Source organism: Oncorhynchus nerka, linkage group LG27, assembly GCF_034236695.1.
Source record: "Oncorhynchus nerka isolate Pitt River linkage group LG27, Oner_Uvic_2.0, whole genome shotgun sequence".
NCBI classification, from domain to species: domain Eukaryota; kingdom Metazoa; phylum Chordata; class Actinopteri; order Salmoniformes; family Salmonidae; genus Oncorhynchus; species Oncorhynchus nerka.
The window spans coordinates 20,723,985-20,736,005 of record NC_088422.1 but is presented as its reverse complement, the minus strand read 5'-3'; the positions used below and the strand labels follow the sequence as shown (position 1 = coordinate 20,736,005).

Sequence of the window (12,021 nt, the reverse complement as noted above, 5' to 3'; positions counted from 1 at the left end):
GTGCTTCACGGTTGGGATGGTGTTCTTTGGCTTGCAAGCTTCCCCCTTTTTCCTCCAAACATAACAATGGTCATTATGGCCAAACAGTTCTATTTTTGTTTCATCAGACCAGAGGACATTTCTCCAAAAAGTATGATCTTTGTCCCCATGTGCAGTTGCAATCCGTAGTCTGGCTTTTTTATGGCTGATTTTTGAGCAGTCGCTTCTTCCTTGCTGAGCGGCCTTTCAGGTTATGTCGAAATAGGACTTGTTTTACTGTGGATATAGATACTTTTGTACCTGTTTCCTCCAGCATCTTCACAAGGTCCTTTGCTGTTATGGGATTGATTTTGCGCTTTTCGCACCAAAGTACCTTCATCTCTAGGAGACAGATTGCATCTCCTTCCTGAGCGGTATTTTTATTTTATTTTTTTATTTTACCTTTATTTTACTAGGCAAGTCAGTTAAGAACAAATTCTTATTTTCAATGACGGCCTAGGAACTGTGGGTTAACTGCCTGTTCAGGGGCAGAACGACAGATTTTGTACCTTGTCAGCTTGGGGATTTGAACTTGCAACCTTTTGGTTTCTAGTCCAATGCTCTAACCACTAGGCTACCCTGTATGATGGCTGCGTGGTCCCATGGTGTTTATACTTATGTACTATTGTTTGTACAGATGAATGTGATACCTTCAGGCGTTTGGAAATTGCTCCCAATGATGAACCAGACTTGTGGAGGCCTACAAAAATTTTTTGGAGGTCTTTGCTGATTTCTTTCGATTTTCCCATGACGTCAAGGAAAGATGTACTGAGTTTGAAGGTAGGCCTTGAAATACATCCACAGGTACACCTCCAATTGACTCAAATTATGTCAATTAGCCTATCAGAAGCTTATAAAGCCATTACATTTTCTTGAATTTTCCAAGCTGTTTAAAGGCACAGTCAACTTAGTGCATGTAAACTTCTGACCCACTGGAATTGTGATACAGTGAATGATAAGTGAAATAAACAATTGTTAGAAAAATCACTTGTCATGTACGAAGTAGATGTCCTAACCGACTTGCCAAAACTATAGTTTGTTAACAAGACATTTGTGGAGTGGTTGAAAAACTAGTTTTAATGTCGCCAACCTAAGTGTATGTAAACTTCCGACTTCAACTGTACCCATGTCAACTTAATGTCTTTTCACTGTTTTGTCACATTACAACCTTTTCTCAAGACTCCATTATGAAGATTTAAGTTGTGCTGAATCTTTGGATTAAGATACCTGTGTCAGTGTCCTATTGTAATGCATTACTGACTATTCCTTCTATTCACTGTACCACTCACTGGGAGCCAAATCATTTATTGGTGCCGGTTGTGTCGGTCTTTGCATGACAGAAGGCAGCCTTCTGGGTTCCATATATGCTGGCGGTGGCACCGTCGGACCAACTCTGATACCAAAGAGATGGAATCTGATGCCACATCATGAGGACTGTGGCGGGGACAGGCTGAGGATGCCATGTTATCAAAGTAGCCTTTTCCACAGTGCTGAGCTGGCCTGATTATGCATCCTCTTCATTGCTGTAGGCCACTGTCCATAGGGTTGCGCACAATTGGCCCAGTGTCGTCTGGGTTTGGTCGTGGTAGGCCATCATTGTAAAAAAATATTTGTTCTTAACTTAAGGTTACATTTTAAAAGTCCTGAAACCATGACGTGAAAGCACAGTACATTTGGCTTGGCCTGCTTTGGGTAAATCAGGCATGTGGTGGGGGCTGAGTTTGGTCCACTATCCTGACCGGTGGGTGGTAATGATGAGGGACTGCCCTCTGATGACTCTGATCTCAGTGGGTTAGGGGCCAGTCCCTCCTGTTACTCAATCTCCTTATTCACTGACTGACCCTCCCACTCACCAGCATGCCTCAACTACATTCCACACATGCCAGTCCGAGTCTCAGCCTGGCACTTGGAGCGTGTGCCCGCCAGGGTGCTCCACGCTCAACAAAAGGTTGAGTGTTCAAACTGGGGGGGGGGGGCTTGGTATGGTCCCTCTGGTTTGAAGGGCTACAGTGTGCAGAAAGGGTAGGACAGTGCCCACCTCCCTTACTGTAATGGTCAGTGGTGTATGACCACATATTGTCACATCCCGTCTCCCAGAGCCAAATGGACTCCTCAATCCCTGGCTCGTATGGTCGTTCTCTATTGACATCTTACTGCTGTTGAATGGCCGGTAGTGGTACAAAATACAGTGTTCCATATTCTCACGAGTACAAAAGACTAGCTAGGCAAATTTCCATTGAAATTGTTTTTTAGTCCAGGAGTAGGTTGAGTCTGAGTCAGGTAATCGTGCCTCAATTTGAAACAAAATGCAGAATGAATACAAAAAGCTTTTAGAAGCATAATCAATCTATAGCTTCAAAATATAAATAGGCTGTTGGTCCTTTAATTTGAGAAAGGTAACAGTTTTCCAGCCAATCCCTCCGAGTGAATTTAATTTAGGATTGTTTCTAAAATGTATTCTGTACTGTAACTGGGTTCACCACAAAACAAAGACTACATGAAATGCAATACCCATTTATTTTCAGTTTATTTGGACAATAATCTATTGTCTGTCATTCCTAATAACAGCCCTTGGTTGTGTGTTATTTACAATAATCCATGTGTTCGCATGCCTTAACTTAATATTTGTATATTCTATTCATCCAATTTTTGTAAAAAGTATCTACAGTATATGCAAAGCTTGCTAAAATAACTTTTGAGCAATACTGTAGTGAGCCAGCAAGCTTGGAGAAGATGGCACAATCGAGCTCTTTGTGCCTTGGCTCTCTGCAATTGTTCTTTTTATACTATTTGCTACCCCTCCTATCAGCTTTCAGCTCAGACTAGTGTCTGCTCTCAATAGCCTTCTGTATGTAGCCAGAGAATAGAGCCCATGCCCTGGCCCCCTCTCTTTCTCCACCTCTTCCTCTCCATCTCTCGTTCCCTCTTTTCCCCTTTGTCTCTCCCTCCCCTCTCGTTCTCTTTTAAACACAAACAAGTGCAAGTCCTGACAGGGAGCCTGATGTCACAGTTGGCTGTATTCAGCTGGATCTCGTTCAGAGTCGAAAGTGGAGCAGAAGAATCAGGTGTGCATAATATACAGAGAGAGAGAGCGCGCACCTGCCAGATGAATTGGCTATGGAGCGTTGGGCATAACATATGTGATGAAAAGGAAAGCACTTGACCATGTGGTGGGGTTGTGACACCGTGTGTGACCCGACGAGCAGGCACAAGCAACCAGTGGACCGGACAGCTACTCTGAGACGCACTGCTATGCACTCTGAAGAGAAACAACAGTCTTAGGTTTTAACTTCAGTTGCATTTTTCATCTAACTGCAGTTGCGGGATTTATGCACAACAGGGTAAGTGTTATGTTTTACGAAGAGAATGATATGAGGATAATTTGAAAATGAAATGTATATTGTTTTTTTGGTCGTATTCTTTGACAAACGGTTTAATAGAAAGATCAGACTGCAACTATAATGTATTTTTATCTCAAGTTTATGAGCTCTGAAATGTGAGCTGAAGAAAATTGTTTCTGCCATGCGATAGAGCAGCCCATTTAGTTTCATTCAGACGAGTTCTTTGGGCATTGCCAATGAGATGGAGTGCATAGTAACTTTGCCCTCATATTGAATGCTTTCCTGAATGTCTCTTTTTGGGGGTTCATTGTCCCGTATGTCGTCATGCATCGTATGTCATTATGTGCGTCTGTGACTGAAGGTTATGACATTAGATAATGGATACATTGCTGATTATGTAATTTGTGGAGAGCGTGACTTTTGCCTTTGACCTTCACCTTACGATTCGATTTGAATGGTATTGTATGCATAACGTCTTAGCACCTACTTATATCAGACCATACTCGGACAGTAGATGAAATAAAACGGGACACATTAACAGACACCTGCCCAACAAACAATACAATGCCATTACAGTATAAAGTGGGGTCCGAAATTATTGCGAGCCTTGATAAAGAGCAAAAATGACACTCTAAAATAAACTATTCAAATACTGGGCTACAGGTAACTTCCAAAATAATGGAAACGCTTAACGAGGGATACACCTGTCAGGTGGGTGGATTATCTTGGTAATGGAGAAATGCTAGCTAAAAAAACAAACAAATTTGTGCACAACATTTGAAATAAATATTTTTGTGCATTTGGTAAATTCCTGGGATCTTTTATTTCAGCTCATGAAACATGGAACCAACACTACATGATGCGTTTATATTTGTGTTCAGTATAGTATAAAATAATATAATTTCAAAACAATTTTGAGCATACAAAATAGCTCAGTATTTGAAGTATGTATTTTACACGGTAATTTTTGCTCATCTTTATCAAGGTTGTCAATATCTTCAGACCCCACTCTATATTTCTATATCACAGCCATCATTATCTGAAATTATGACTCCATTCGGGTTCAGAAATTGCCAGCAGGTGTTAAACGCAGGCCCCTGGTGGCCCCTCAGGTTTAATTCCAGGTGCATCCCTCCCAGAGGCAGAGGAAGCACTCAGCCTAACGAAGCACACATCTATCTATACCAAGGTCCATTTTCAGGTTAAACAGCTCCATGCAAAGTCCCCTGTTCAGGAGGACTAGTGCTCAAATGTCTCCCATATATCCCAATGCCTGGGCTGGTTTGAGGGCAGGGAGAATGGCCCCTCATGTGCCTCCATAATGGCCCCTTCATGAAGCTCCCTGACAAAGGAGCAAAAGACACTTTATCTACTTCATCACAAAAATTATCAGTAACAAAACATATTTTTTTCCATCAGACAAAAAATGTATCACACAAATGTCTGCAAAATTGGAACAGTGATTCTAGCTGATGTTAGACCCAAATGTTTCCAAGAGATTTCAAAATTATGGAAACTAGTTTTTGATCTTTTCAAGGAGCTGTTTTGAGGAGAAACCTCAAACATAAACAAAGATTTGGGAGCTTTCTGTGAAGTCAAGAGTATTTTGATAGAGGTTTCTTGATTTGGTTTGTCTTTAGTATAGTTTCTCCACACTGCTACAGGTGGAAACCGGGTGACCCATTTTACCTACTAAATGCTGACTTAGCCTCTGGGTCACTGTGTTTGCGTTTACACAGGTAGCCCAATTTGTATATTTTTTTCACTAATTCGTCTTTTGACCAATAAGATCTGAAAAAGATCTGATGTGATTGGTCAAAAGACCAATTAGTGGGGGGAAAAAAGATCAGAATTGGGCTGCCTGTGTAAACGCAGCCTGTGTGCAGTCCGATCGGATTCCAGGCTACAGGGTGAATAGCTGCAGACTCAGACTGGATCACTTTCCAGCCCAATGCATTATTCATTTAAAGGATAGATGACACAGAAACACAGGGTATATCCGGCCTTGCTGTAGTGTAGCTGCACTGTGCACTGTTCCGATTAAAGGCACAGTGGTAACACTTTGCTTAAAGCATGCAGGTGTAATGCTTATAACTTGTTATAAGAATGTTTAAGCCTTTATATTGTCTTACAATTTTAAGTCTCTATGTATAACATTTCAACTTAAATGATCATAAACTCTTGAGTATATAACTTTCATGATTAGGTGCTGGGACATAGACCTTCTTTGGACAATATGCCATTGGGCAGTTTTCTAGGAATTGTATAAAGGATGCAGTATCAATCAATCAATCAAATATATTTATAAAGCTCTTCTTACATCAGCCGATGTCACAAAGTGCTGTATAGAAACCCAGCCTAAAACCCCAAACAGCAAGCAATGCAGATGTAGAAGCACGGTGGCTAGGAACAACTCCCCAGAAAGCCCAGAACCTAGAGAGGAACCAGGCTCTGAGGGGTGGCCAGTCCTCTTCTGGCTGTGCCGGGTGGAGATTATAACAGAACATGGCCAAGATATTAAAACGTTCATAGATGACCAGCAGGGTCAGATAATAATCACAGTGGTTGTAGAGGGTGCAACAGCACCTCAGGAGTAAATGTCAGTTGGCTTTTCATAGCCGATCATTCAGAGTTAGAGACAGCAGGTGCGGTAAAGAGAGAGTACAAAACAGCAGGTCCGGGACAAGGTAGCACGTCCAGTGAACAGTATGTGGGTTGAAACGATCAAGGAATGCACTTTTTCTTTCTTTTTTACATTTGCTCAATATTAACCTAGTAGTTGATGTGAAGTTACAGTGGGGAGAATAAGTACTTGATACACTGATGATTACTTAAAAATCATACAATGTGATTTTCTGGATTTTTGTTTTTAGATTCCGTTTCTCACAGTTGAAGTGTACCTATGATAAAAATTACAGACCTCTACATGCTTTGTAAGTAGGAAAACCTGCAAAATCGGCAGTGTATCAAATACTTGTTCTCCCCACTATGCTTTAAGTGAATGCTTTGGAAAAACAACAATATTGCGTAAAAAATGTATATGTCATTGAAAGATAGTGATCTAATAATAGCACATATGAGACATTTCTGTAACATTTGTCTTAACCTGCCATAATATGGTCAAAACACTGTCATTACACATATATTTAGACCTGTTGTGACATATGTAGCATTATTTTATTGCCGGTAATGACCCCTACATAAGAGTGTCAAAACCCACAAAACCTACCACACAAGGCAAAACATTCCATTACACCATAGCCTTCTTGTCAACAGTATGTTTGTCATACAACATTTTCCATAATTGACCATATTCAATTATCATTGTAATTACGCGCACATTGATGTCATACATGCACCTACCCCAGTGCTCTGTTGCTGATGACTGGGATGAACACAGGAGCAGGACTAGACACCCTCTTTTTGATTGATGACTGACATAAGGGCATGTACGTGACAGGCCTATCTGGCTTATATGATTATGGTGGTCCTAATGCTTCTTGACAGAGTCATAAAATGTATTTTCTTAGTCCAAGTAAAGTGACACAGGATGGTCCTAATGCTTCTTGACAGAGTCATAAAGTGTATTTTCTTAGTCCAAATAAAGTGACACAGGATGGTCATAATGCTTCTTGACAGAGTCATAAAGTGTATTTTCTTAGTCCAAGTAAAGTGACACAGGATGGTCATAATGCTTCTTGACAGAGTCATAAAGTGTATTTTCTACTTTCGACTGTGAAGAATTCATTACAACAACAAAGGAATTAAGAAACAAACTTTCAAACAAAAGGAAACTTATTTGCAGGGAAAAAACACATTTGAATAAATGTGGGTTTGACACTTATGTAGGTGTCATAACCAACCATAAAAAAGCACAATATTTATCACAACAGGTGTAAATATATGGGTCATGACAGTGTTATGACCATATTATGACAGATTGTGACAAGTTATGTCAACTGTTGTGACATGGTTATGACCGTGTCATAATGTGTTAGGACGCTGGGTGTCAAGTAAAGTGTTACCGAAATTTCAATTATGCCTAGAGATAACCTCAACAGATTGAACAGAGTGGATTTCTAAGAGTTGTTCCATTACCAGAGGCACACAATGTCCTAATTGGAAACAGCCATCTGACTGAGCTGCTGTGTGTGTTCCCAAATAATTGGCCACAGGAGACAGTGGATCCAAGGGACTTGCAGAATCCATGTCAATGAAAAAGTTGAGGTCATCGATGAACCATAACCATAGAAGATTTCAGGACTGCCAGTCCATTGTTTTGGTACACTGGATAACTTCAACTTAACTGAAATTTTTGCTTCAGATAACTTCTATTTGGGACCATGGTTGGCAAGCAGGGGAGGCAATGGAGGTCGATGTGCAAAGGCCTTGTCCTGGGTACCCTACTCACTAGCTGTATGATCCTGCTCTACTGCCTTTCTGCTCCACAGGCCCACTTGAACCTGCCTGAGTAAGCCTCATCCATACTCTTCTTACTGGGGGGGATGTTGGTGCAATGGTTGGGCATCCTTTGAAGTATATATTGTATCAACAACATTCAGTAGCAATATACATGTATATGATATAGCCCACAGATGATACAGATACTTTTATTTGCCATATGAATGATGGTAGTACGCTACTGTACTATGGGAGGCAAAAGGAGTTTTCTATAACATTGCATGATGGTAAATCAGTCAATAACATTGGTAATTTGATAATGTGTTGTATTTGTATGCGTGCTCTCCATAGGGGTCCAGTGCCTTACTCCTGTTCCCATCGACCTGCTCAAGCCCACACCAGACTTTTCAAAAACAGCTCACACCATTCACCGGGGCAGACAGGCACCTGCACTCCCAAAGTGGACATCATGTTCATGAAAACCCACAAGACAGCTAGCAGCACACTCCTCAACATCCTCTTCCGATTCGGAGAGAAGCACCGGCTCAAGTTTGCCTTCCCAAACAGCCGTAATGACTTCTTCTACCCCTACCCATTCCAGCGCTCCCAGGTCAAGGACTACAGGCCTGGCATGTGCTTCAATATCATCTGCAACCACATGCGCTTCAACGCACCTGAGGTGGCCAAGGTGCTTCCTACAGACACCTCCTATATCACCATCCTCAGAGACCCGGCTGAGCTCTTTGAATCCTCCTTCCATTACTTTGGCCGCCTGGTGCCCATGACCTGGAAAATACCAGGCGAGGACAAGTTGGGGGAGTTCCTGCGCGACCCCCGCCACTACTTTGACCCCAATGGCTTCAACTCCTTCTACCTCAAGAATCTGCTGTTCTTCGACTTTGGGCAGGAAAACACTCTGGAGCTGGGCGACCCGCGGGTAGAGGAGGGCATCCGGGCCATCGCAGGCCGCTTCCAGCTGGTCATGCTGGTGGAGCACTTTGATGAGTCCCTCATGCTGCTCAAGGACGCCCTCTGCTGGGAGATGGACGACCTGCTCTTCTTCAAGCTCAACGCCCGGAAGGACTCCACCGTGTCTAAACTGACCCCGGAGCTGAGGGTCAAGGCCCTGCAGTGGAATGCCGTGGACTGGAGGCTTTACCAACACTTTAACGTCACCTTCTGGAGGAAGGTGGATGCATACGGACGCCAGCGAATGGCCGACGATGTGGCGGAGCTCCAGAGGAGGAACGCAGTGATGGCGGCAGTCTGTATCGAGGGAGGCCATGCTGTGGATGCAGGGAGCATCCAGGAGACAGCCATGCAGCCCTGGCAGCCCATCGGGGAGAAGTCAATCATGGGCTACAACCTGAAAAATAATGTGGACAAGGCCCACCGCAAGCTGTGCCTTAAGATGCTCACCCCAGAGCTGCAGTACCTGACAGAGCTGGGGGTCAACCTTTGGATCACTAAACTGTGGGGTCATGTGAGAGACGTGATCAACTGGTGACTAGAGGGTGATTAGAGAGACACGAGCCATGGACCAAGAGAGTGCGGCTGTGGGTGTGTGCCTGCTTGTGAGAGCCCCTATTGGATTGCATAGCCTCCAAGGCCTGAATACCTGCAGAAGATCATAAGGGGTTTGGTTTTGCATAGCCTTCTCAATCATGGTATGATGAACTCTTCCTCTGTGTCAGCAGTATTGACTTGTTTGCCTTAAATACAGTACATGTTTGCAGTATGTAATGCACCTGATAGGTGCTTGAGAACCGCAGCGTTTGCGTTAGAATCTGAAGATAAGCATAAGCATCCCTCTTTAAAATGTATGTGTTTATAGGTATAGTATACTGAATACCCTTTATACCCTCAGCCCTGCCAATCTTAGAGTATTTTTGAAATAAAGACTAAATTAAAAAGATGTCTGTTGATTTGACTTATCAAGGTTGTTCGCAAAGTTAATAGTTAAAAAATGATGTCTTGATGTGCATTTTGCTTTACTTTTCAAGACGTACATCTAGAAATCACATCATCTCAATTTTACAAGTCATGTTTGTAACAACATAATTGTAATAACACCAGGTCATGTAATAACTTATAATATTGTACTACTTTACTCCCACTTTAGAAGTCATGTTTGTAACAACAGATAATTGTAATAACACCAGGTCATGTAATAACTTATAATATTGTACTACTTTACTCCCACTTTAGAAGTCATGCTTGTAACAACAGATAATTGTAATAACACCAGGTCATGTAATAACTTATAATAATGTACTACTTTACTCCCACTTTAGAAGTCATGCTTGTAACAACAGATAATTGTAATAACACCAGGTCATGTAATAACTTATAATATTGTACTACTTTACTCCCACTTTAGAAGTCATGTTTGTAACAACAGATAATTGTAATAACACCATGTCATGTAATAACTTTTAATAATGTACTACTTTACTCCCACTTTAGAAGTCATGCTTGTAACAACAGATAATTGTAATAACACCAGGTCATGTAATAACTTATAATATTGTACTACTTTACTCCCACTTTAGAAGTCATGTTTGTAACAACAGATAATTGTAATAACACCAGGTCATGTAATAACTTATAATACTGTACTACTTTACTCCCACTTTAGAAGTCATGCTTGTAACAACAGATAATTGTAATAACACTAGGTCATGTAATAACTTTTAATAATGTACTACTTTACTCCCACTTTAGAAGTCATGCTTGTAACAACAGATAATTGTAATAACACCAGGTCATGTAATAACTTATAATAATGTACTACTTTACTCCCACTTTAGAAGTCATGCTTGTAACAACAGATAATTGTAATAACACCAGGTCATGTAATAACTTATAATATTGCACTACTTTACTCCCACTTTAGAAGTCATGCTTGTAACAACAGATAATTGTAATAACACCAGGTCATGTAATAACTTATAATATTGTACTACTTTACTCCCACTTTAGACGTCATGTTTGTAACAACAGATAATTGTAATAACACCAGGTCATGTAATAACTTATAATAATGTACTACTTTACTCCCACTTTAGAAGTCATGCTTGTAACAACAGATAATTGTAATAACACCAGGTCATGTAATAACTTATAATATTGTACTACTTTACTCCCACTTTAGAAGTCATGCTTGTAACAACAGATAATTGTAATAACACCAGGTCATGTAATAACTTATAATAATGTACTACTCTTTCTGGATTATGTTATAAATCGCCAGATAACGTAATTGTTTAACAGATAACATAATACCTTTTTCTTGATAACGTAATAATATTACATTTTTCTGTGATTATTCTGTGAATAAAAAAGTAGTAGACCAATTAGTAGAACATCTGTAGAAAAAAAGATCCGAAATAGGCTGCCTGTGTTAACGCAGCCCGTGTGATTCAGTTGAACCGGCAGCATGCCGACCTTACCCTGTCTCTGTCTCCCAAACAGGAGTATGTAGCTTGATGGGATATCTCAGCGCAGCGGCTCCTTTCTATCCATTGCTTCCGTCTTTGATTGGTCAGCTTCCGGGAGGAGGAGTGTGGTTGGCAAGGGAAATAAGTGTGGGTAATAAGTAACTAAAAGACATACAACATTATTGTAGATAGAAGAGTATAGAATAATATGAAAGGTAGAAATATAGGATGTTTTTTCCTTGTTCTTTATTTTCTTCATTTATTTAAAGGTTTTGGGCTACTATCCCATCGGGTGTGATTTGTCTTGCTTCTTGTTTTGTGAATTGTTTTGCTTATTTTCTTCTTGATGGGCATCATCTGGCTTTCCATGTGTTGAGTTTAAGGCTGAGTGTGTAGATCTGAGCCTGGGTCCGGGAAGGGGTCAGGTGGGGGCTTGGATAGGAACCTTGTTTTGGGTAAGGGGTACCGGGGTTTGGGTACGGACTCGATTTAGTGTAACTATGGGGTATAGTTGTGTAGTTTTCTTTTAGGACAGGTGTCCAGTAGGGTGGAGAGAGGAGTGTCCTTGTAATGAATGCTTCTTCAATTGTTTTCTTTAGTGATAGGTTATATTTTGCTTTGGAAATGTATTGTTTTCCTAACAGGTCCAGGCATTCAGTGATGGTTTTCGTGCCAGAGATATCATGGAGGTAGGTAACAGTTAAGTTGCTTTGGAGGTGGTAGACTGCTCTTATTGCGGTGTTCTGCATGACTTGTAGTTTGTTTGTTTTTAAGTTAGGCTGATGACATTATCCAGGCTGGGGAGGAGTACTCGAAAACAG

The 12,021-nt window shown here is 41.1% G+C and overlaps 1 protein-coding gene across 1 annotated transcript; it reads left to right on the top strand.

Moving 5' to 3' along the window:
• Positions 1-2,937: 2,937 nt before the first annotated feature.
• Positions 2,938-11,116, top strand: LOC115110985 (galactosylceramide sulfotransferase-like). Its single transcript, XM_029636869.2, has 3 exons — positions 2,938-3,359; positions 7,684-7,830; positions 8,112-11,116. The coding sequence occupies exons 2-3, from the start codon at positions 7,703-7,705 to the stop codon at positions 9,265-9,267; spliced, it is 1,284 nt and encodes a 427-aa protein (XP_029492729.1). The 5' UTR covers positions 2,938-3,359; positions 7,684-7,702; the 3' UTR covers positions 9,268-11,116.
• The last annotated feature ends 905 nt before the right edge of the window (positions 11,117-12,021 follow it).

What these genes read in the sequence shown, in the direction of transcription:
- LOC115110985 (XM_029636869.2), top strand. Translation starts at nt 7,703, where the DNA reads ATGGTTGGCAAGCAGGGGAGGCAATGGAGGTCGATGTGCAAAGGCCTT. An exon ending in GCCCACTTGAACCTGCCTGA is followed by an intron (nt 7,831 to 8,111) that starts GTAAGCCTCATC and finishes TGCTCTCCATAG; the next exon opens with GGGTCCAGTGCCTTACTCCT.